The sequence below is a fragment of the Blennius ocellaris genome (genome assembly GCF_963422515.1).
Source record: "Blennius ocellaris genome assembly, chromosome: 2".
In the NCBI taxonomy this organism is placed as follows: Eukaryota; Metazoa; Chordata; class Actinopteri; order Blenniiformes; family Blenniidae; genus Blennius; species Blennius ocellaris.
This window is the reverse complement of record NC_137651.1, coordinates 24120847-24147567: the sequence shown is the minus strand read 5'-3', so window position 1 is coordinate 24147567 and position 26721 is coordinate 24120847. Positions and strand designations below refer to the sequence as shown.

Genomic DNA, 26721 nt, shown 5'->3' with positions numbered 1-26721 from the left:
TTTTTGAGGCACCCAAGGTGGAACTTTTTGAAAAGGCTTCGACACCATTGTAGTGTAAAAGGGCGAAAACCAGACTTTGTTTGGTTCATCGTTTTCAGAACGTTGTCGCGTAAAACACAAAACTTTTCCTGGAACGAAAACACACACAAAAAAAAAAAAAAAAAACTGCGCTTTTTCAAACTTTTGTAAAAAATAGCCATGTAAACGGGGGCCTTTGGTTCTTGCCAAAGTTTTGTCGACTTGTACAAGAAGCATTAACGTACGCCGTGTGTCTCATCCAAAACATGCACAGAGTCACGAGCAGCTTCTTGTCCTCCCCCCCCCCCAATACATGTTCCAGACATGTGACTGGGATTGTGTCCATGTGCTGCAGTGAGCTGCAGCACCGCCTCCCTCTGAGCTTCTGGCTCCGCCCACCTCAATGCCTGGAAAGCAAAGTCATGGGAAGGAATGCAGAAGCGGAGTTTTCTAGGAAACGCCCCCACCCCACTCCAAAGTATTCAGTAACGCTCAAACATTCAATGCTCTGTGTTTTCAACTCCACTCGCGACAATTCTGTGTCAACACTTTCAGTGACTGGGGCGCACACACACACACACACACAGAGACAGAGGGATACTGCCCTGGCCAGAACATGATGTTCTTTAGTTGCAGACTTCGTCTTTTGTGACCGACTGACTGACTCACCAGCTCATAATCTCTCTCTCCCTCTCTCTCTCTCTCTCTCCCTCTCTCTCTCTCCCTCTCCCTCCCTCTCTCTCCCTCTCTCTCCCGCTCTCTCCCGCTCTCTCCCGCTCTCTCGCTCTCTCGCTCTCTCAGTTTTTATCTGCACGCCAACGCTGCCGCTCACCTCTTCCGTCAAGTATCCTTGTACACAACGCGAGACTTGTTACTGGTGTCGTTAGCTTAAACTGGAACAACAACAAAAAAGATTCACATATTTCTAGCTAACTTTAACAGTGTTTTGGGTGTCTGTTGACACGACTACGGCAAATAATTCTTCTGCACATGTGCAGGTAGCTGGACAATAACAACAGTGTTTCCTCCAGAGTGTCATGACCCACCCCCCCTCGTCCAAATTCTGCTGGGATTTTGGTAGTTTTATAGTTAAGAGACATCCACAAGAGCAATCCACCTTCATCACCTGTCTATATAAATGTCCGCGTACTACCATTGTTATTTTATAGCGTCTTGTCCTCTGTGTGCACGTGTGTGTGTGATTTCGGAGGCCTGAAACAGTACACCTCGTAATTAGAAGTGTCTGCTTCACACTGCTGCAGCTTGCTTAATACATTAGCGGCTCCGCTCAGCGGTGTGCTTAAAAGGCTGTCATTAAAAAAAAATAAAAACTGCCCCGTCTGTCACAGGTCCACACGCTCCCAACTTCCAGCACCGCCGGCTTTTTGTCAATGCGCCGCTATTCTGGGAGGTGAGCAGGCAGCTGCTCCGTCTCCGTCTGATTCCCACCCAGGCAACATTCATGTTTACCGCGTTCACGACATGTAACCGACCAACAAAACAACTTCACTGTGTGGGAAAATACATTTAATTTGCCTGATCGCTTTGCCTTACATTTCCAATCCGGCTCAGCCTGCTATTGCTGAGTTTAAGTCATGGGTCGGACCTCTCGTGAAACTCTGCAGGGGGGGGGGGGGGGGGGGCGAGACCACAGAAATGTTTCTTTGGTGCATTCTGCATCAAACACAAGCAGTGCTGAGCCAGCAAAGAGGGTAGGGTGAATTCAATGTTATGTCACAGTGTGGATGTAAGAGAATTAACACTTGCATTGTGAAGCTAAATCAAACATACAAAGGGATACATGCAGTTCCTTTGTGTTTACTCAGGCTCCAGGCCGGCACTCCAGCATCCAGCCTGCATGTCGCTGCCGTGGAAACAGTCAAGAGTGAGTTCAGGTTCAAATGGAGCCCGTCATATTCACCTCTTTTTCTATGTTTACAAACTCCATTTTATGAGACCTCAATGCTGGAAAACTATCACTTGATCTTCGATTAGAACGGGGGTTCTCATAAAGTGACGGCCGTAGTAAATACTTGTCCATACAAATGTCCCTGCACTCTTTTATTTAATGTTCATCGCAGATTCTCTTCGTGCAAATGTGTGGTTTCGTTACAACAACAACCAACAGTGTTGGTCGTTGGACTGGCATGCCAACGACATCATTTTCGGTGGTTCTACCGTTTCCATGTAAACCGACATAGTCTTCAAACCGTTGCCGTGTCAACGCAAAACTTTACAGAAACACACACACGCGCACAAAAAAATACGTTTTCACTTGAAACGTTGTTGAGCGAATGGGCCATAAGTGACATTGAACCCCCCCCCCAAACTCTTCTTGATATATCGTCTACAAGTGTTTCTCCATGGTTTTGTACTGCAACTATTTTATAGTTGGAATTTCCCCATTACATGTACAGCTATTTAACTAATTAAAATGCGATGATTGACACAATACCTTATAGCTAATTCTTTACATCAGTATTTCTTCTCAAAAATAATTTGGAAAGCCTGCATGGAAAAGGCCTCCCTGCTGCTGTGGCCCCTGAAGCTTATGTTTACAGCGCATTAAGGCCTTAATTCAAGGCGTTACCAGGCCTTTGTTAAGAAGCACTTAACGCAGTGCAGTTGGGCTGAAGGAAACTTCCAGAGAGTTACAGGATTATGGTGTGAAGATAAAGTCAGTAGAGCAAAGCTATTAGAATTCGCTCTGAGCTCTACTTCGAGGCCTGCGTTGCATCTCGCTAAATGTGAATCCAACATGAACGAGGGCGTGGCGCAGGACGCTTCCCACGTACTCGAACCTTCCAACGATGCACCGTCACCTGCGCGCAGGCCTATCATTAACCTCCACACAGCCCCTATGTACAGATGGAACCACACTGCTTCTCAGGTCACGAGTATCACCGACTCGTCTTCTGTAACCCAGCAGCACTGCTCCACTACTGAATGTCACTTTTTATAGGCACTCCTGGTTCTTTATGCAGCCCGTCACTTCAAGCTCCTGTCTCTTTAAGACACCCCCCCCCCGCCTCCTCCTCCTCCTTGTAATCCCACTTTGTTCTGATTGACTCGCTTCCAGGAAACCTCTTTTAATAGCGTTAGGCCGAGCAGCATTGAGTGCTCGTAATTTGACACCAACCTCGCGATCTTCCTAAAAGGTAAGTCGGACTAATCGTCAGTTAGTTCAAGAGTGGGGACAAGCAGATGCGTATTCATACCCCCCTGCTTTAATCTCAATCCTAATTTACAAAAACTGGGACTACGACGAGGAGACAAAAAAGTACACGCTTACACCGAGCAAACAGATAGGAAAAAAAAAAAAAATACAACAAGACACTGTCTGGAGCTGCATTCACCTCGCTGACGGAATGAACAGAAAGCAGGCAAACACAAGTAGGAGGAAGACGGAGAAAGTGCACTTCAGATTGACTGGAATCACTTTAAAACAGCGTTTGTTCCTCAGTGTGACGATGTGGCGGGTAAAGTGCAGAGGCCATTATTGATTCCTGCGTAAGTGTCATCCCTCGCAAGCGTTCAAACAAGCACAATCTTCAATATGAAGCGTTTCATATTTATGCCGTACATTTAATAAATGCGTCAAGATTTACATGTCTCATCTTGTTTTGTGTCTCGGTGTCTTGTTTACGCGAAAACGCGACGATTTGAGAAGAGTTCCCACGGTGGGAGCTGTTTCTACATCTGCACTACGAAGGAAATGCGTCACTTCACTCACACAAAAGCTTATTTTCAGCATTTAAGTTTCGTGGAACGTCCTCTGCTGGAAAAACAATCTACGACCCGTTTCATAGCTTTTAAGACTTTCCTCGTGGCTTGAAGACTTTTCTTTGATAAAGTCTGGCTATTTTTTTTTTTTTTTTTTCCCGGCTGAATTGATCAAATGTTGATATTTTCGCTTGATTTCGCTGCCGATGACGTCAGTTAGTGAAACGCACACACACAGCGTGATCAGCGTGATCGATTTAGGCGACCGCGGGTTCCAAATGAGCGGAAATGATCTTGTTTTTAAGTATTGCTTTATTCTCTGTGCAGAAAGTGATTTCATGGGAAGCATATTTTGAAGATTTTCTTCTGGTAGAGTGACTTTAACCTAATCAATCCAGGTTCTTTCTGAAGCCAGCTACCCTGCGTACTTCATATGATTTACGCCATCGGATATGATAGTAGTTTATATGGCTTCCTGTTCTGGGCTCTGCTGCAGTAACTGCATGAGCAGGGTGGAGGGAGGAGGAAAATGGGTGGACAGGATGAGCAGCACCTCTACAGAGGGAGGCCCACGCTCACACAGGAAGTGCCGCTCCTCCGTGGGAAGTGCTTCATCATCGCTTCAAACGTTTCTACCACACCGGGCACCTCTGTGTCCACAGTGGAAGAGCAGCCGCACGCAAGAGGCTGCATCGTATGGAGGTATTAGTGGTGAAAAATGTTTGTGTGCTTGTCACACTGAATTTGTAGTTTGTGTACCTGTAGTATTCTTTTCTCCCCTGCAAATACAACACCACACTCACAAGTCACAACTTCTTAAATTACAGGTTCGACAAATCCTGTTTTACAAGTCACAGATTAAAAAAAAAAAAAAAAAAAAAAAAAACTATCGATGTGAAGTTCTTTGTTTTTGATTGTTTTCATTGGCTACAAATCACACATGGCAGCTCCCCTTCCGCTGCGATATCTGGTGAAAAAGACCCGTGCGTTCACATCCATACACGAGCACAAATGTGTTTTTCATCAGATTTACTGCAACAGTTGGAGGGAAAACTAGTTAAAAATAGACCGTTTTTTTGTTTTGTTTTTTTAATCTGTGACTTGTAAAACAGGATTTGTGCTCCTGTAAATTAAGAAGTTGCGTCTTGAAAGTGTGGTGTCGCAACGAAAAAGTGCATTTTCACAGCTTACAACGCAACCTTTGAACAGAGCTGTGGTCATTATCGCTCGTCGGTCGCCCCGCCACCAAAACAGCCGTCCTCGGAGGAGCCTCTCTATTCATCACACCCTTCATCACTTCCACGGTCGAAAGCAGCAAGGATGCAGTTTTCTCCTCCATAAAATCTTTGTCGTGCCATTGAACTTTTGACTGAGATACAAAACTAGACCAAAATGTTCAGACCTGGTTGTCTCTTCACTTTGACCCACCAGGATTTTCAAGGCTTTTGTAAAGCTAATTAAAGTAAAAGTACAAGTACTAACAAACTAGATTTTTGACAACCACAATGAGACGGAGTAAAGGCATCTTTATTCGGCGCTGCGTTCAAAGACCCGACAAGGAGAACCGTTAATCCTAAAGGGGACATTTAATAGACTTACAGACGGAGGTCAAGTCACCCGTCAGTCAGAGGAGACGGGTACGGTACTTTAGAGCAGCGCTCCCCAAGCTTTTGTTTTGCTCCACGGACCGGTTCAATGTCAGACAATATTTTCAGGGACCGGCCTTAAAAGTGTGTGCGGATCGATACAACACAATAAAATCATACGACCAACACAACAACTGTGGTATTTTGTAAATAGAATAATAAAAGCTGAATCCACTGTGTACTTGTATGTCTTTCTACTTACTTTTATGTTATTCTTCTGCCTCCTCACTGGGCCGTTTGCCTTGTACAAAGAAACTCTCTACCCTCCTGTTTTTTTACTCATTTTGCTGCTTGTAGGTTTAATATTAGCGCGAATGTATCACGTGACCGACACAAGCGAGCGAATTCGGTCACTTTTCAAAATAAAAGATTGTTCAGACTGGGATAATAAATAAAATGGAAATTATGTAAGCTATTTATTCTTTCTGAGCAGCCCGGTTGGGGACCGTTGCTTTAGAGTACACCGATAATCTTCTGAACACGTTATTAAAAAAAAAAAAAAAAACTCACCTGGACGTCGTAAAGTGCCACGATGTTCTCGTGCTGCAGCTCCTGAGAAAAAGCAGCAGGGAAAAAAAACAGAACAAGATGCGTTACTGGGAGCAGTAATGAGGCTGGAGCAGCTAATGGGATCTCTCGCATTGATATTTCCGTCGGCGGACACCAGCAGAAGGTCAACGTCAGATCAGTCTGAGCACCATCGGGAGATAAGCCAGAGGCAATTAGGAGTCGGGCTCACCTTCAGGATTTTGATTTCCTTGCCAAGGAGGATCTGGGACTTGGACAAGTTCTTCTTATTAATGCTCTTGATGGCCACCTCCCAATCCGTCTTCTGCAAAACAACGAAAGACAAGATGTCACATTCCAATGCAGTTTGGACGACGAGCCGACCCTTCCATCCGACCTGTCGATTTCTGTTGTTTTTTTTTGTTTTTTTTCCCCACATTCTACACTGATGTTGAGCGAAAAAAAACCAACACAAAACTTTGGTTGCAAGTTTGCTTCTGAAAATGCAGCTTTTTTTGGAAATGGCTCCCAAAGTCAAAGTTTTTCAAAAACACTTTCTGGGAACGCTCCGTCTCCGTGGAGACGGGGGAAACGCCGCTGCTGCGCATGCGCACCACGGTCGTAGTAAATAGTTCCTCTGCACATACGCGAGTAGACGAACAATGACAACAAATGGCGTCCCCCAGAGTGCTGTATGTGGTGCTCACTCTTTTCAATTTCACAACGCTCCTTCAACAAAATGTACACGTATTACAACACCTTGTGGATATACTTGACGGTCACCCATAAAAGCGACTCAATTTTTGACAAGGCCGACACACGACATCACGTATTTCTCGCCGGGCTGCATCAGAGACAAGTATCGGACCCGATCGGTGCATCCCTATTTAATTCACATATTACGTGAATTCCTTCCGTGATGGAGCGTTGACAGACCAGAATAGAAAATATTGTATTTGTATCCATGTTGCAGTTCACTTCTACAAGCACTGGAGTATTCATTCGAACATCAAATTAGTTTATTTCGATGGCACGTTTCAAAGCGAACTCCGGGCGAAACCCGAGTCCAACCATCCTACCAGATCTTCCTCTATTGGTTGCGTGCGCTTCGGCCTAAACTGCACTGTCAACATTACTGTGTGGGAGCGGGCTGGGAGGACGGAGGAAACCTTAGACATCCAAATAACGGCAGGTCAGCCGTGTCTCTGACTGTCTGCTGAATGACAGCCCCACCAGCAGCAGCCGGCTCATGCTCAAAGCTCAGATCGAGGTGGGGGGGGGGGGGATTTTATTTCTTCCCCAGGGCCAAGATACTGTTTCCAGGGCTGCTGCCGGCTGCAGGGGCCAGACCTGTGCCGCTCACATGAGCTCCGACGCCGTCGGCACATGTGCTGCCAAAATGCCACCAAGCACTGAGAAAGACACCAGGGAGACCGGACTCCTGCTCCCTTCACACACACACACACACACACACACACACACACACACACACACACACACACACACACACACACACACACACACACACACACACACACACACACACACACACACACACACACACACACACACACACACACACACACACACACACACACACACACACACACACACACAGGGGCTTGTTTAAAAATCGACTCCGGCAAACAGAGTGTGAAGATAAGAAATAAGAAGAAGAATAAAAAGATGGGCTCTCCAAATGTATCTGGGTTAATAGGAGATGTTCTTGATCTGCGCGAGCCTGGCATCGCATCCAGCACACTGGTGTGTGTGTGTGTGTGTGTGTGTGTGTGTGTGTGTGTGTGTGTGTGTGTGTGTCATCCATCCCCAGCTCACTGACAGCCTGCCCAGTCAAGTGTGACTGAGCTGCCAGAGCTCCATCCACAGAGGACGGGGGGGGGTCAAAGTGACCCGACTGGCCTGTCACGTAACGCTGGAAGAGGGAGATGGTGTGTGTGTGTGTGTGTGTGTGTGTGTGTGTGTGTGTGTGTGTGTGTGTGTGTGTGTGTGTGTCTAACAAACCACATTAATGACGGGCTGCTGTGCCACATAATGGGGAGCGAAGTCGTGCCGCAGAGTAACGTTGCAGTCAAGAGACTGAAGCAGGACCTCATTTTTCAGAATAAAGCGTGACCTCATGGACGAATCACAGCTGATTACAGGAAGCACGACACCACAGGCCGGGTGGGGGTGGGGGGGTGGGGGCTAACGGGTACCGACACACTTCACATTATCACCAAGGGAGAAGCAAGACATTTCCACAACCGTGTCACTCCCGTCAAGTTTGCGAACCTTTACGCAACGTCACTTTCATTCACACAATACTCCCGGGGTTTTCATCAGGGTACTTTAACGAGCACGAGTACTCGGCGCCGGAGTATCGGACCCGATCCTGGAGTCGGTATCGGTGCATCCATAGGCTTTCGTTCTCATAAATACAAATACTGATGTAACTGGAATTAAGAACATTTGAAAAAAAGGCTCGATTAGCATCTTGAAGCGCAGTTATACCAGAAACCCATATTTTGTCGTTATATTTGTTCAATACATACTCCCACACTCAAGTACGAAATGTTTTCTGCGCAAGGCTCAAAACTAGGCTCATTGACATTCAGTGTTGATATTACAGTCAATACAATACACGTCGACTCATCAATCAAATGAAACATCGGTTCACGTTTTTATTTGTAATTTATACAAAATAATCTGCTGCTAAACTGTCGACTGCTTTAGGACAGGTGTGTGTGTGTATTCTGACCGTCTCTGAAAACAAAGACACTTATTTGTAACGAGTGAGAAATAATATGAGTGAGAAATATTCCATAAATACTCATGAGTTGAGGCGAGTTGCTGCTCCATGATGACACTTTTGCAGTCGTCACATGATCAATCTTTTAAAAACTGTCAAAAAAAACCCCCAAAACATCCAAAATCCAAGACTCGGCCCTTAAAAATTCAGCGAGATCAGGGAGCAACATAGAACACGGACAAGCTTCTCGTTCCATGTTATCAACACAAAGACGAGCACTACTGACCCAGGTAATAATAACTACAGTGCTGTAAGGGAGCACCGCTTCGGGTATTGCTTTTCACGTCTGCCACTGCAGACAAAACGCGGTGAGTCAAGTACAGACGCCTCATGAACCGTTTACACGTCGCCGGTGCTGAGAGGCAATAAAAAAATACAAACAAACAAAAAAACGGAACTTTTTGAAATCGGTTCCCAAGGTGGAACGTTTTGAAAAACGCACCAACTCTGTTGTTGTGTAGACAAGGACAAAAAAAAGACATTTTCTGGAAATGCTTACTGCTTAAATGAATAAATTAAAGTTGATGTTTGCTGTCGCTTCACACGTCCTCCTGAGGGCCACGACAACGGACAGTGAGGGGCACGATGGTGGTCCGCACGCCAGACGTTTGACAGCAGGTTATCTATGACTTTTGTCGAGCTGACAAAGTCAAAACAAACACTTGCTGGGTAAACGATCAGACTGTCTGCTCTTATCTTTTATGAGCCTTTACATAAGTCGTACAACGGGGGCCCACAGGCGGCGCCACGTAATGTCCAAGTGGTCCACGACGGCTCCTGAGTGCAGGTGGCTCTGACCTTCCCACTCCTCTGAGGTCAACACAAGCCTATAAATAGGCCGGCTGGCACTTAGAGATCACACGCTATTGCACGCGTCTGTTTCAACATGACACAGAGGCACGGTTCCTCGGATGAGCACGTGATCCTTTGCTGGCTCAGAGTTTCCAGTGTCTGAGCTGGTTATCGATAGTGGGGAGCGACAGGAGCTGATCTGCTCCTCGGGCTTCAGCGGAGGTGGGGGGGGCAAGGAGAAGCTCTAATACGGCTTTCATTGAGGAGTCCAGGACACCATCTGTTTCACACCAGCAGCAACGGGGGCATCATGACGTGCTCTCCCACATCTCTATTACATACAAACAGACTCCTGTGACAGTCAACCACACCCAGCTCAGAAGCACACATTTGTTTCCGAGCAGGATCGACACTCTTGTTTATATGTGAAGGAGATCTTGTGCAGATGTTACATAACAGACTCCTATCCTTAAAAAGGCAGAGAAGGGGGGATAAAAAGCACTTCATCCCATCCTCCCTGCTGCCTCAGTACGTCAGCAAGTCATTCAGCCTGACTCATCCATTTCATGAATGAACTAAGCCACAGAAATAGACTTACACAACTAGCATTGAGCTGATGAAATGATACCGACTCCTCTGACATGCACCTCTGCATCAAATCGGTTCGGAATGTGGTGTTTTAAACGATAAAAAAGACAGAAGAACTGCTGCAGCCTCCACTGCCACTGACTGACCCAGATTTTTTACATCAAGCTTTTTTTTCTTCCCTGCAAGAGAAGGGAAAAGGTGAGACGGGGAAACAGCAATCCATTTACCTTCCTGTGTCTTCCCTTGAACACCACAGCAAAGGCTCCATGTCCAACCAGGTCCTTTCTGCTGTACTCAAAATCCCCCACAGGCTCCATGGTGACGGGCTGACGGTCCAGTCGAAGCCCAGGCTCCCGGATGGAGGCTGCGGTCCTCCTCAATGGGTGAAACGCCACAATCCTCGGGGTCCAAAATATCCCCTGGACGCTTCAGTGTCGTGCAGCTCCTGCTTCTGGCACCGCGGGGCTATTTCATGACGGGCTGCTCGGAGGGCATACATAAGACACGCAACCGGGACATGGTGCATTTACAGTGAGTCTGGAGGTCTGCGACCCAAGCTGCAGAAGGAGGCTGGCGAACACGACTGACGACTGACCTGTCCACGGCCACAGTCTACATGATGCCGAGCCTGCAGGAGGGACCATGGAGGCAGACTGGAGCAGCTACACGCACCCTGCAGGAGGGACCATGGAGGCAGACTGGAGCTATCTGTTAGCCCGGCAGTGGCAGAGCCCGGAGGCTCCAGCCGGCCTCATTGCTGCTGCCCCGGGGGCAGCTCCACACAGGCGGCGTAAGAGCAGAAGAAGCCCGTCCCCGAGCCACACGGAGCTCCGCAACTGGGACTGCTTATCGGAAATGCAAGAAGATCCGAACGCGAACAAACGGCGTTAGCTCACAATGAAGATGCACCACATTCACCGCGCCTGAAAGACGGTTGTCCTCATAATCTTGTCCTCCAGGAGACACGTCCACTCAATTATAGTGATCAGTCCTGCTCGAAGAAATGTCGTCTCGATAATATTAACGAACGTGACGTAACCCCTTGACGAAATTTACAAAACCTAATAATAATAATAATAAAAAAAAAAAAAAAACTCCAGTGGAGGTCTAATTTCATCCGTGTTTATCCAGAAACGTCCCTCTTGTTGGTCACTTCCGCAGTGAAGTCTTACAGTTCAGCCGCAGCGGGTCGGATGTGGGTTTAATTTTAGGCCCATGGAGAGCTTGAGAAGATTTATAAAAGCTGTCGATGTAAAACCGAGAGGTTTTCTTCAGATTTTTTTTTAATGACAGGCTATTAGTTCTGTACTGTCCTCAACAATACTGACAGCCGCCGCGGCCGGAGCGGCGATTTTATAGCACATCCCTCCGCCAGCATCAGCCCTCCGCCGCGAGAGTTAGTCCGTTCGCCGAAGCTCTGACACAATGAGGAGGAGAAGAAGAAGAAGAAGAAGAAGAAGAAGAAGAAGAAGAAGAAGAAGAAGAAGAAGAAGAAGAAGAAGAAGAAGAAGAAGAAGAAGAAGAAGAAGAAGAAGAAGAAGAAGAAGAAGAAGAAGAAGAAGAAGAAGAAGAAGAAGAAGAAGAAGAAGAAGAAGAAGAAGACAAAAAACCACTGGCAGTTAAATTGTTTAAAGCTCCAAGTTTCTCCCAGAGAGGGAGACTCATACAACGTCTTTACTTTTAAAAATATTTGTCATTTTCATTAACATCACCCATGAACCAAAATATTGAATAATTGCATGATTGTGTGAATGTTGGAAGAAGGAATCCAAAAAAGTGCAGAGAATTAAAACGGCAGCCAACACAGCGCACGCTCACTGCCACACGTATGACACACGTGCATTACCCAAAGTAGTACTGCAACATGTGATTACTGTATTTGTGCTGGCATTATCCCTTCATTGTCAAGAGTATCAGTCACAAGAATCAAGAGAACAGATAATGCAGTCATTCTAACATTTTAAGAGTGGATTTTAATCATAATTTAATTTGAATAAATCGTAATGAATTTTAATCAGAAGCAAAACAACCAATCTGAATATCAATGGAAACGCATCCAGCAGCGGGAGCTGAATTTAAAAACAACAACAACAACAAAAAACAACAACCTCTTGTTGCCTTAAAGCAGCTCTGACGCCCCCTGCAGGCTGGAAACTTAACTCCACCTTCCCTCTGTCACCTCCACGTCAGAATCAGACCAATTTGATTAGACTTGAGCCACAATAGAGTAAGGCTGCGTCTCAATTCTACCCCGTAGCCCTTCGTCTTATAAATCTGTTGTGTTTTATACTAGTAAGAACGACAGTAGTGCTGCCGTATGTAGCTTCCGTGTGTATTTGTTTGGTAGAGACCGTGTTTATAACATTTTGTTATTACATTGTATAGTTCCAAAGTCTTCTAATATGGGTGTTATGAAAACAGGGACCCCCGAAAAACAAGGAAGCTCCTCCGCTTTCGCACGGTGAGCGGGGAAATATTTCTGAAGTCCAAATACGGCGCAAAAACTGAAGTAATCCACGTCTCCGTCTATTTCTTCGCCTTGATGTGGGAAAGGTGGAAAACGAAGCAAAGCAGCCAAGCTACTGCAACACGTTGAATTTGGGACGGCTTAAATTAAATTAAATTAAATTTAATTTAATTTAATTTAATTTAATTTAATTTAATTTAATTTAATTTAATTTAATTTAATTTAATTTAATTTAATTTAATTTAATTAAATTTAATTTAATTTAATTTAATTTAATCAAATCAAATCAAATCAAATTAAATTAAATTAAATTAAGCTAAATTTATGATTTGTTGTATAGAATAATATAAATCTGCCTCCTCCAGAGATGTCCTGTAGTATCGCCTCTTCGAACCCTTTTAAACTATCTCTTTTTTTAAATCAAGCGTCTACAACATATGATTGCATTCATGTTTTACCTGGTAATAATGCAAGTCTGTGAATTCCTCTGTTTGTTCAAATGCAAGTCTCAGCAACTAGACTGCCTCGCCCATCTGGTACATTCAAGCTATTGTCTCTTAATGAGATGAGATGAAACTCGTCTTTTAAAACTGAATAGATCACACAAACCTGACAGAGGCAGGTTTAACTAGTAAAAGTGGTATGCACACAGCAAGGACACTTCAACATATGAAATCCTCGACTGTTTACCTACACACAACATACACACAGACACACACACACATGCATTATTTACATATTTTGTGTCTTCCACGATTTTATTCCTCTTTCCTACAGCGTGCCTTACAATAACGCACTTGTGATGAGAAACTCCTTGAACGGACTCACGTGTTTTTGAGTCGTTCATAAGTGAACCGGTTGTCGAGGTGACTCGGGTATGTGAGCTGAACGACTGACCCGAGCGTACTGAAAGCCTCATGCGAATGTAAGGAGCCGGAAGCTGCTGTGCTTTAGCAGCTAGTGTTAGCGGCTCGGCTACTAGCTGCTTTTAGCACTACAGCTGCTTTTCTCACAGGGCCACTAAAGTGAGTAATGGAGTTAGACTAGCAGCAGAACAGTGACGTCTATATTTTCCTCTCTGCAGCTGGAGGCTGTCCAAGAATGACTCAGTGAACGAGTTAATGAACGTGAAAACTCGTGAGTCACCGTTCAGTTAAGTGACTCGCGGGTTTTGAAAGATTCGCTCAAATTCGATCATCACTAATAGCTACTTCCCCTACTGGGGAGTTGTCACTGTATATCAGTATGCAAATACCTACAGTCGTATGCATTTGGAGAATCTGGGTTTACCTGTAATACCACCTTACACTTTTGCACCTCAGGGTATATTGCCCACACTCAAAACTAACACGACTACAAGCAGTCTGGTACACCTGCAGATCAGGTAGACGAGAGCAGGAGTCTGCCGGCTGGTAGACCTGGAGCTGAATCTGGGGGTCTTGATAGGAAGATGTCTGTTCTGGATCAAGTCACCGCTGCACCTTTGTGAGTCCATTTATCTTACGTCCATCTGATTTGTGATAAATTTGGTTCATCAGCTCTTCTACATATTGTTGGAATATGTTGTCCGTTTAATAATCCCACACACATAATATGTAAAGACTGTAGTAATAATCTATTTTTTACGTACAATTGGCAACACCTTCCTCACTTTGGTCTGACAAAATTAATGCAAAATCAATTAGTTATTAAAAAGAAAATAAACAAAGAGTCAATGTAACTGTACAACTATACACACCCCTAAAATTATCACACATATTAAGATTAAGACAAAAGCTGCATTTCCACCATGGCCACATGATCCAAAACAATCTTTTTTCTGTCCGGCATTCTCAAACACTGCGTCTGCAGCGCCACCTGGAGCATGGAGTCTGTCGTCGTTGCGATTATTAAGCGACAGTGTGGAGTTGCATTCTTCAGTTTGTGTACTTTAGAAATAAAGGTGAATTGGAGAAAAAACAACACTTTGAATTATTAGGCAGCAGTAAACAATGGTGAAAAGATGAAGTAGAGATGTTTGAGTCGAGACTGAATCTGATGATCAAAAGTTACATTTGCCTGTTTTTGGTCAGTTTTACGCTACTTTGGAGGAGATTCAACTGGTTAATGATGTGCAAAAACAGGTAATTGACTTCGATCATGCGTACGACACTCCTGTCCTGAAGTGCAGTGTCCATCCATCCATCCATTTTCTGCCGCTTATCCGGGGCCGGGTCGCGGAGGCAGCAGTGTGAGCAGAGTTGCCCGGACTTCCCTCACCCCAGACACTTCCTCCAGCTCTTCCGGTGGCACCCCAAGGCGTTCCCAGGCCAGCCGAGAGACATAGTCCCTCCAGCGTGTCCTGGGTCTGCCCCGAGGCCTCCTACCGGAGGGACATGCCCGGAACACCCCCCGAGGGAGGCGTCCGGGGGGCATCTGAAACAGGTGCCCGAGCCACCTCAGCTGGCTCCTCTCGATGTGGAGGAGCAGCGGCTCTACTCCGAGCTCCTCCCTGGTGACTGAGCTCCTCACCCTATCTCTAAGGGTGACTGAGCTCCTCCCCTCCTCTAAGGGTGACGCCCAGACACCCTACGGAGGAAGCTCATTTCAGCCGCTTGTATCCGGGATCTCGTTCTTTCGGTCATGACCCATAGTTCATGACCATAGGTGAGGGTGAAGTGCAGAGTGTTATTGAAAATAACGCACACTATGATTCACTGTTTGAGGCTTGTTAGCTGGAGACTGGCGATGCATCACGTGGCTGTTTATCCTCCCACACGTTCAGAAACCACTCTAAAGATTGTGTTTTTGTTTTTTTGTTGTCATTTTTATTTTAAATGTTAGGAGATGTCGGCTGCGATGGCGTCGCACTGTGATCGTCCTCCTCATCTTGCTGGTGGTTGGCATCACCTTCCAACCTTTCAGGTGACGTCGTATCACTGTTATTAAACTTTCCTGCTCCATTATGGCGACGATTTTAAAGTTTTTAATCAGTCAGTCAGTCAGTCTCCCATAGTCCATTACGGCTGTGAGCATCATGGGTCTGCGCAGATTAAAAATCTCCCCCTTGCTTTCGGCAACTCCTCTCAGACACACTCAACACAGACACTTTTTGCATTTCATAAATAAATAAAATGCTCATGCAGCGACTGGTGGCAAGTAAGTCTGTCTGTCAGAGTACAGTCTGTGTAAGTTTCTTTGTTGAACTGAAATACAGAAACAAAGAAACAAACAAATAAATAAATAAACACATACATACATAAATAAATATTGTATAATGTATATATGTATAATATATATTTTCTACATATACATTATACAACAACAACAACAACAACAATATGATTCTACTTTAGGACCTTGGTGCACAAAAATCCACTAAATGCATCCGTAGTAAAGGTATATACTGGTATTTCCATGATACTTCCAATAAAGACAAACAGACAATCTCCTGCATTTTGGTCTTTATAAAATATTCCAAAAGACAAGAGGTCATTTTTCTCAACTGGTCGGCTCAACCTTTTGACCCTGTTGCTCTCATGCTTCTCTACCAAGCCTCTCCGAGAGAGCGCTTCTGGACAGCTGGTAGTTGAATGCCTTTGGCTCCTTTGTATTTGGGGGTGGGGCTTAGTGAACGGTCGATTAGGGCCCACGATAAGTCCCGCTCCCTTCTGCAGGGTGGCAGCTTCGAGTTGATGATGATCTGGAGACCCTGGAGAAGTTTGTGGTGAGGATGTATGACGGGTTGGGTCTGGTCCAGAATTCCTGTCAAACTTTTAATGTTTGATTTTCAAGCTCTTGGGGGACTTGTTCAAATTAATTTCTTATTATTTTATCTGAGCTTTTAATATTATGGGACCACAAAAGAGCCCTGAGGTCATCTGACCAGTGGCCACGATCAAAATATAAACATTAGGCTGACCCGCCATTCGCTGTATCCCCAGCTCTGGAACAAACCCCCCCTTCATGTTCACCATTGTACATCGGCCTCTTTATATCAAGATTCAAAACCTTTCTGCTCAAGACAGCTTTTAGCTTAGTGGTATGGTGATAGTTCATCTTGTTTTTTCACATTTTATTTACTATATATATATATATATATATATATATATATATATATATATATATATATATATATATATATATAGTGCTGTTTTGTTTATTTTTGCAGATTCTTTGTTCATTTGATTGCTGTCTCCTATTCAAGCAACTGTGTTGTAATGAAGTTGTGAAGCACTTTGGATACTCTCTGGGCTGTTGAAAGGGCTACATCAGTACATTTTGATTGATTAATTGATATTCAGCTCTGCTGCTCATCTCACAAATGCATATTCTTGCAAATGTGGAATCATTTTTTACAAGACGAGTAAATATGCTTTTCAACAGTATAAAATGTATTGTTAAGAAGCACTGGTAAAACGAAGAATACATACATACTTTTCGAGCTTTATATACTGTTGTGATGAAACACTTCAACTCACACAACCAGGAAGTCACAGTCACGTACTCCTGATGGCCTAAACAATTATTTGGCTCTCAGCAAAAAGAAAAATGTACTTGATGGACTTTTCTGTGAACATAGTGTTTATTATATGTGTGTGTATGTATGTATTAATGTATTGATTAATTTATTTATGTATTTATACTTTTACAGTGCCCATTTGAACCTTTTGGCCCTCAATGGGAAAGCTGCAGTGAATAACTTCTGGACAAATGACGACACCAAAGAGCCTCAGAATGACGGTCCAATTCAGGGGCTCCAGCAGCAAGACGGCTTATTGGAGGTCAAAAGTCAAAATGAGCACGCTGGAAAGCTGTTTAATCATAAGCTTCTGGGAGGAGGGAAAAAGAACGTCAGAAAATCCTGCCAACCAAAATCTCACATTGTTTATCTGAAGACACACAAAACGGCGAGCAGCACTGTCCAAAACATCCTGTACCAGTATGGTGACACCAGGGGGTTGACCTTCGCCTTGCCCCCAGATGGAGTCAGTCTGTGTTACCCAGGATACTTTAACACAGATTGTGTCAAAAAGAACGGCCTGACTCATTTTGACATTCTATGCAACCACATGAGGTTCAGAAAGTCTGAGGTGAGCTTCTTCACGAAATTATTCTAAATTAACTTTTGTTGTTGCCGTGAGTGTTTGACTGTGAATTACTAGTTCAGATTGTGTGTCAGTGTAAACATCACTGTTGTGCTCCTCAGTAAAAGTCAGTAATTGATTAGTTAGTATTGATTTCCTTTTAAAATAGAGGCGGTGACAATACTATTTCATATGAATTAAAACAAGTTACCTCCGAATGTTGTATTGAAGCCACACCCCCTCAAACCAGCCACATGTCCATGAAGTGGCATTTTAGCTTTTCTTTTTCTTTCTTTTTTTTTTTTTTAAATTAAAAAAAACCATTTTTAAATATATTACAGTCATTCCAATGTGCTTTTATAGAGAAAATAGAAAAGCCCAACATATCCACATGAGCAAGCAGGTGTGATTGCGACTGTGGAAAGGAAAAACTCCCCCCAACAGGGAGAAACCTTTGCAGAAACCAGACTCAGAGGTGGCGGCATTCTGCGGACTGGTTGGGATGAAAGGATAGAGGAGAAGAGAGGAAAGACAGAGAAAGACTTGGTGGGGAGATACAAACAATACCCTTGTTAGTGCTACATACATTTATTTTAAAATTATAATACAATAATCACAGTGATCCAAATATTTTCCAACTGCCATGGGATTAAACCAGCCTGAGCAACAACAGAGCAAAAACCAAAATAATCACAACAATGATAACAAAGACAAAAACAAAAGGACACAAAACAAAGAACAAAACATAAAAAAACTAAACAAACAAACAAACAAACAAACAAACCAAAAAAACAACAAGAACATGATTTTGATAACTGACAGAACAATAGCAGAAAATAAGAAAAATCAGCACAGGCACTGGGTGAGGTGTACAATGTTTTTATCCAGGAGAGGTAATTTTGTTAAAATCCAAATTTCCATCGTGTAGCGAGTAGAAATGTCCAATTTACCCTATCAAAAGCTTTTTCTGCATCTAAGGAGGTGATAATGGCCTTTTGTTTATTCTGGTGGCAGTGGTCTATAAGATTAATTAATCTGCGTGTGTTGTTAGTGGAGTGTTGTCCTTTAATGAACCTTGTCTGATCAGGGTGTATGATGTGGGGTGTATTTTTTTCTATTCTGCTTGCTCATGTTTTACTGATTATTTTAAGATCTACATTGATTAGTGATATCGGGCGATAGCTAGATGGTAGTGTAGGATCTTTATCCGGTTTAAGAAGAAGATTGATATTTGCACAGTTCATATGTGGGGGGAGAGATGAATATTCTTTAATTCCCTCAACTGTTCCAAAAAAAAATTGGTGAGAGTAAAGGCCAAAATTCTTTGTAAAATTCAGTAGTGTATCCGTCAGGTCCTGGAGCTATACCATCAGGCATGTGCTGGAGAGCTTCATGCAGTTCTTCTACTGAGATGGAAGCTTCAAGGCCTTGGATCTGTTCGTCTTTTAATTTTGGGAGGTCAACTGTGCTCAGAATTTCTCTATTTCAGATTGTGAAGGGTCAATTTGTGAAGAGTAAAGTTTTCTATAAAATTCTCTGAAAGCAGTATTTATTTCCTGAGGGTCGCAAGTGATTTCACCATTTTGAGTTTTAACTGAGGTGATTGTACACTTTTCTTTATTTCGTTTTAACTGATTGGCTAAGAGTTTGCTGATTTATTGCCATGTTCAAAGTTCTCCCAGCGTAATCTCTGTAGTTGAGATTGTGTTTTGTGTTCAATTATTTCATTCAAATCCATAGTCACTCATGTACTGCTGTATTATATCTGGTGATTCCCAGTGTCTGGTGTTTGCTGCTTTACTAACTCTGTCCATTTGTGGATTGAGGGCTATGTTGAGGTCTCCTCCAACTATCAGTGTTTTGTCAGAGTGTGTTGAGAGGCTGGTGAAGAAGTTGTGATAGAAGGAGGGGTCGTCAACATTTGGGCCATAGATGTTTGCGATACACATCTCTATGTTCTGAAGAGAGATATGAATAATTATAAATCTTCCCTCTGGGTCTATGGTTGTATCTTTATGAAATAATTGTTTTTTATTGCTGATTAATATAGCTACGCCTCTCTGCTTGGAGTTATAACCAGCTGAGTATGTGTGAGGGAATTGTGGTGAGATCAGTTTGTGATGTCCTGTGCTGCTAGGTGAGTGTGGGGATGTAGACCGGCAGGTATATAGAGAGTTTTGCTTTATAGCTCAGCTCTCTCTTCCCCACAACGGTCCAGTACACTGAATCCTTTACTGCCATAGATCTGAGGGTCACTCGATCACACGAGTCTTTCTGCCATGACAAGGCCACAGTCCAGGAAGGGACAGAAAAAAAAAAGCAAACTGCTTGAATATAAGGCAGGGATGTTTTGAAACATGAAAAAATATATATGTGTGTGTGAATTTGCTTACTAAACACTATGATGAGCCAGTGTGGTAAAGTGTTTTGCCGAAGGTACAACCATCAGTAAGACCCTGGAACAGTAGTATCATGTATTTGATGTATGCATGACTCATAGTGTTTTTATTTTTTTATGCATTAATCTTTGTTACTTTATGTTTTGCTCCAGGTGGAGAAACTGATGCCCAAAGATTCCTTCTACTTTTCTATTTTGAGACATCCTGTGTCTATGATGGAGTCTACTTTTATTTTCTACAGGAACATTAAAATCTTCAGTAAGTTCAAATCCCTGGATGACTTCCTAGACAATGGCCAAGATAACAGATCATTGACGCACAACCATGTTCACAACACTCTTGCTTTTGACCTCGGCTATGACAACACTGCCACAGCTGACACCTCAGGCCTGGAGACAATAGTTAACAAAGTGATTGCTGGCATAGAAAAGGACTTCCACCTGATTCTTCTCACTGACTACTTTGATGAGTCCATGATCTTGCTCAAGCACGCCCTCTGCTGGTCCCTGGATGATGTTGTTTCCTTTAAGGTCAACAGTCGTGCTAACGAAAGTCTTACGTCTGTTTCAATGACAACCGCTGAGAAAATCAAGAGATGGAACATTTTAGACTGGAGGATTTATCAACACTTTAACACCACCTTCTGGAACAAAGTGAGAAGTCTGGTTGGGGAAGAGGAGATGAAGCTTGAAGTTTCTCAACTGAAGGAACTACAAACCAAGTTATCAAACACCTGCTTGGAAGGTGGACAGGCTGTCAATGCAATGGAGGTAAAAGAGAAGATGGCGGAGCCTGTCCGTCGTAAAACAGTGGTCCTTCAAGGTTATAACCTCAATCCCAACTTAGACATTCAAACCAAAGAAAAATGCCAAAGAATGATAACGACAGAACCACAGTACAAACAACTTTTGTATCAAAACCAGTTTGAAAAAACATAAGTGAAGTAAAAGTCTACAAGTTTTTCTTCACTTTGGAAGTGAAGAAAAAGAAATTCAATAAACATGCAACAGCAAACAGATATTAACAATTTACTAGTGCTGTCAATTGATTATAAAAACCTATAATTAATTGCACAATTTTCTGTAATTAATTGCGATTGTTCAAACTTTTTCAACTTAAGACAAGCTTGAAATAAAACTCGTTTTATGGAAAATGAATTAATGTAGACTCAACAAATGTATAAGTATATTTTGTATACTTATATACAAGCATGTTCAAATGCTTGCTTCTGGTTTTGGGTGAACACTGTTTCTCTCCAAGTTAAGCAAAAACAAAACCAAGAATATCCACAAAGAGAGATAATATAACAAAACCCAGACTAAACGTTAGTGTGCAGGTCCAACACTTTGATATTCCTAGGAATAAAATTGTGAATTCATGATATGAACGATGTTGCAATAATATAATGAATACAATACTAATACAAAAAGAAACCACTCACACACACTCTCAACAGGGGGAACGAGAGAAACGCCACACGTGTGTGCGCACATACAAGAACATAGACACGAGACGCAGAGAAGGAGAGAGAGAGAGAGAGAGAGAGAGAAGGAGGAGAAATTAATAATTCACCCACAAGTTTGTAGTAATTCCTCCAGCTTTAGCAGTTTGGTGGCTCCTGCTGTTCAGCTGCAAAACAACGACTTTCACTGTCTCAAACGAGCCTTAAGGCAACTTTTTAAAAGTGCAACTTTCTGTGTAATAATGTGTCTCCCATCATTACGAGGTATTGTGCTGCTCTGCAGCCGGGTGGCTCCGTGCTGCTGCACCTGTTGCTCACCTGACAAAAGTTTAGAGTTAAAATACAAAAAAAAAATAAAAAAATACAACCCAAAGGAACCTGTAAGTAAATAAAACTATCATTCTTTTTAACGATTGAAACGTTATAAATTAATTGCCACAATTAACGTGTTCATTTTGACAGCACTAGAAGTTACTCCTCGTCATCCAGAGCAAATTAATCGAACTATTGCTGTGACTGTTGTGATTTCAGCCTGAACACCAATTAAGTTTCTTGATTATAATTTCTTATCTCATAAGGAGCGGTAATGTTGGATTTTGGTGGTTTGGCTATCCATAATGATTATGAAAGATAGTTATCAATTATTTTATTATTCTATTAAGAATGGAATCTATAAAAAAAAAAAACTTCGCCCAACTAAGATCGTCTGAGTTCATTTGTGCCTAGAGTTCCCACGTTTCTGCTGGTGTTTTGTGTTAGTGTTTCTTTTTATTCTGAACTTTTTCTTTCACTTTGTCCTGCCTTTTGGTCGACCACCTTTTTGCTCAGTTTGTTCAGAACCTTTTTTTTTTTTTTTTTTTCCTCCAAATAAAGAGTTTTTGAACTTTCACCTTTGAGTCCGAGTCTGTATTTGGGTTCTGCAATTGAATTGTGACACTGGGAAACACGCCCACTGATGGACGGAATAAATGTAAAATATTCCTCCATGCGAGAAAAAAAATATTTGAGTTGCCTGTAAGCTTTGTATTTGCTTTCTTCCTAATTTTCAAAATGTGTTCGTAATTGCACTTGAAATATTGTTCAATTCCCCCTTGATTTGGTATTTTACACACACACACACACACACACACACACACACACACACACACACACACACGCACACACACACGCACACGCACACGCACACGCACACCCACCCACACACACACACACACACACACACACACACACACACACACACACACAATTTTTAGCATTCCAAGTTCTGATGAAGTTGCACCTTAGTATCTAGTTGCTTAGATAATTAATCTTGCAAATTAATGAATGAACGATTTATTTCAATTACTGTTACAGTTTCAGTGCAAAAGTTGAATTTATGTACATTCAATTCATAGTGCTTTAAAATTTTGACTATCAAGATTCATTTCAGTTTCCTGCTTCAGCAAAACATTAATTAAACCTTTACATCTGCTTTCCGCTCCCGGGTCTCACATCACCGTAACGGCTTTGTTGAGGTTGAGATATTCTTCTCCTCATAACCAGGTTTTTTTGAGGTTCAGTAAGTCAAAACTTTGATCAGTTATCAAATAATTTGATTATTGAGGGTTTTTGCTCTGCTACACATGCAGTTTTGAATTGAATTGGATTTCTCAGAATAACTCCTCTCCTTCAGTTTGTGTGAAATAATGGAACAGATGGAACAGACACACTCTCCACACAGGGTAAGTACAGAATGTACATAGTTAAGCCCATAAGTGGTTTGACGAATTTAAAGAATCTGGATTTGCCTGTGAAGAAGGTGGTATTTCCAGAAAAGACATGCACACATCACACACACGCACACGCGCGCACACACACACACACGCACACACACACACACGCACACGCACACGCACACACACACACACACGCACACGCACACGCACACACACACACACACACACACACACACACACACACACACACACACACACACACACACACACACAGACACACACACACACACAGGTACACCTGCAGATCAGGACAGACCAGACTAGGAGTCTGCAGACTGGAGAACCTGGAGCTGAATCTGGAGTTTCGACAGGAAGATGTCTGTTCTGGATCAAGTCACCTCTGCAGCTTCGTGAGTCCATTTATTATCAGCCCATCAATATTTATCTAACGTTCTGTTCAATCATTGCCTTGTATTAAAAGTCTCTTGGACAGTAAATCAGTTAAAGGGTCATCAACTCTTCTTTATGTAGGAATTTGATGTCTGTTTAGAAATTAGACACAAGATCCATTTTCAGTCAGAACACTCCAACGTGTTTGCTCAGCTTCAGAATCGTAACAAAATCTATATTAGCTTGCTTCCAGAACCTGGTTACTGTAGGCCGTAACCACGCCAATACAATACACAATCTCCAACAAACCTGGCTGCTCTCTCTCATTCACGTCTCTCTCCGCTCTCCTCAGGCCGACCCACACGGCACACCTGACCCGCTCATATTTTCCACCCGCAGCCACTCACAATCCAACGGTGCATTCACAGAACAACAAAACAATCGGAACCATCAGAACATCATTAATAGACAATAAACTCACAACTATATTACAACTGCAGAATATTACACTGCCCCCCCTTACTGAATCCCTCGCCCCGAGGGATCACACAAAAAGTCTCTGAGATACCCGGGGGGGTCTTGTCAGTCTCTGGGGTCTCCTGGAAGGGGGCACCCTGGGCTGTATCTGCGGTCCTGCAGCACCCTGTGGCTGAGCAGCAGGTGGGCTTAGGGTTGGGGGGGGATTGTGGGGGATTAGAAGGGGAAACAGTCCATGGTTCTGGTGTTGTGGCTGCTCTGTCTCTCCGGGGGGTTTTTGCCAGGGGTTCCGGTCGCTGGATTGGGCGTGCATCGCCTCTGTACGGTGCCAGCCTGTCTCTGTGGAGGGCCAGTTGCAGGAGTCAAGACAATTATTTTTCTTTGTTTGTGTTTATCTTAGTTATATCTTAATGTTTGTATAAATAAAAGTAAATAAAATTTAATCAAATTTAATAACATTTAATAAAATTAAAAAAATAAAATGAATGGGTTGTTGTATAGAATAATATAAATCTGCGTCCTCCAGAGATGTCCTGTAGTATCGCCTCTTCGAACCCTTTTAAACTATCTCTTTTTTTAAATCAAGACTCTCCAACATATGATTGCATTCATATTTTACCTGATAATAACACAAGTCTGTGAATTCCACTGTTTGTTCAAATGCAAGTCTCAGCAGCTAGACTGCCTCGCCCATCTTGTACATTCAAGCTATTGTCTCTTAATGAGATGAGATGAAACTCGTCTTTCAAAACTGAATAAGTCACGCAAACTTGACAGGCATGGTTAACTAGTAAAAGTGGTATGACGCCTTACAGAAAGACGTCGACTCCACCCACACATTTTTAGATACATGATCCCAGTGGAACTAATGGATACATGAACTCAAAGGGAAGTAGGGAGGATAATGCATATCATTGTTGGAGTTACCACAACAAACCCAACGCTGCCAATCACATCATAATCATTCATATTCTTAATGCTTCAAGAGTCTCAACCTGCTTTTACATGATCCTCGTGTTCAACCATTCATTCATGTGTCATTCACACAGCAAGGACACTTCAACATGCGGAAACCTCGACTGTAAACCTACACACCACACACGCATTATTTACATATTTTGTGTCTTCCACGATTTTATTCCTCTTTCCTACAGCGTGCCTTACAATAACGCACTCGTGATGAGAAACTCCTTGAACGGACTCACAGGTTTTTCAGTTGTTCATCTAAGTGAACCGGTTGTCGAGGTGACTTGGGCATGTGAGTTGATCTGTTGGCACAAATACCTACAGTGGCATGCATTTGGAGAATCTGGGTTTACCTGTAATACTACCTTGTACTTTAACACATCAGGGTGAATTGTCCACACTAAAACTAACACGATCACAAGCAGTCTGGTACACCTGCAGATCAGGTAGACAAGAGCAGGAGTCTGCAGACTGGTAGACCTGGAGCTGAATCTGGGGGTCTTGATAGGAAGATGTCTGTTCTGGATCAAGTCACCGCTGCACCTTTGTGAGTCCATTTATCTTACGTCCATCTGATTTGTGATAAATTTGGTTCATCAGCTCTTCTACATATTTTTGGAATATGTTGTCCGTTTAATAATCACACACACATAATATGTAAAGACTGTAGTAATAATCTATTTTTTACGTACAATTGGCAACACCTTCTTCACTTTGGTCTGACAAAATTAATGCAAAATCAATTATTTATTAAAAAGAAAATAAACAAAGAGTCAATGTAACTGTACAACTATACAAACCCCTAAAAGAATCACACATATTAAGATTAAGACAAAAGCTGCATTTCCACCATGGCCACATGATCCAAAACAATCTTTTTTCTGTCCGGCATTCTCAAACACTGCGTCTGCAGCGCCACCTGGAGCATGGAGTCTGTCGTTGTTGCGATTATTAAGCGACAGTGTGGAGTTGCATTCTTCAGTTTGTGTACTTTAGAAATAAAGGTGGATTGGAGAAAAAACAAAACTTTGAATTATTAGGCAGCAGTAAACAATGGTGAAAAGATGAAGTAGAGATGTTTGAGTCGAGACTGAATCTGACGATCAAAAGTTACATTTGCCTGTTTTTGGTCAGTTTTACGCTACTTTGGAGGAGATTCAACTGGTTAATGATGTGCAAAAACAGGTAATTGACTTCGATCATGCGTACGACACTCCTGTCCTGAAGTGCAGCGTCCATCCATCCATCCATTTTCTGCCGCTTATCCGGGGCCGGGTCGCGGAGGCAGCAGTCTGAGCAGAGTTGCCCGGACTTCCCTTACCCCAGACACTTCCTCCAGCTCTTCCGGTGGCACCCCAAGGCGTTCCCAGGCCAGCCGAGAGACATAGTCCCTCCAGCGTGTCCTGGGTCTGCCCCGAGGCCTCCTACCGGAGGGACATGCCCGGAACACCCCCCGAGGGAGGCGTCCGGGGGGCAGCTGAAACAGGTGCCCGAGCCACCTCAGCTGGCTCCTCTCGATGTGGAGGAGCAGCGGCTCTACTCCGAGCTCCTCCCTGGTGACTGAGCTCCTCACCCTATCTCTAAGGGTGACTGAGCTCCTCCCCTCCTCTAAGGGTGACGCCCAGACACCCTACGGAGGAAGCTCATTTCAGCTGCTTGTATCCGGGATCTCGTTCTTTCGGTCATGACCCATAGT

At 43.2% G+C, this 26721-nt stretch overlaps 2 protein-coding genes across 2 annotated transcripts in view; one reads left to right on the top strand and one right to left on the bottom strand.

The window, feature by feature from the left end:
* Nucleotides 1-11382, bottom strand: part of ulk2 (unc-51 like autophagy activating kinase 2) — a 32024-nt gene extending 20642 nt beyond the window's left edge. The window contains 3 exon segments of the mRNA XM_080510874.1: nucleotides 5898-5939; nucleotides 6127-6219; nucleotides 10311-11382. Coding sequence (XP_080367000.1) covers nucleotides 5898-5939; nucleotides 6127-6219; nucleotides 10311-10400 — 225 coding nt within the window. The 5' untranslated portion in view covers nucleotides 10401-11382.
* An 8797-nt stretch (nucleotides 11383-20179) lies between these two features.
* On the top strand, nucleotides 20180-21799 carry LOC308140898 (galactose-3-O-sulfotransferase 2-like; the record flags this gene model as incomplete). The annotated part of the gene is made up of 2 exons (XM_080510863.1): nucleotides 20180-20785; nucleotides 21761-21799. The coding sequence occupies 2 exons, from the start codon at nucleotides 20180-20182 to the stop codon at nucleotides 21797-21799; spliced, it is 645 nt and encodes a 214-aa protein (XP_080366989.1).
* Nucleotides 21800-26721: the final 4922 nt, after the last annotated feature.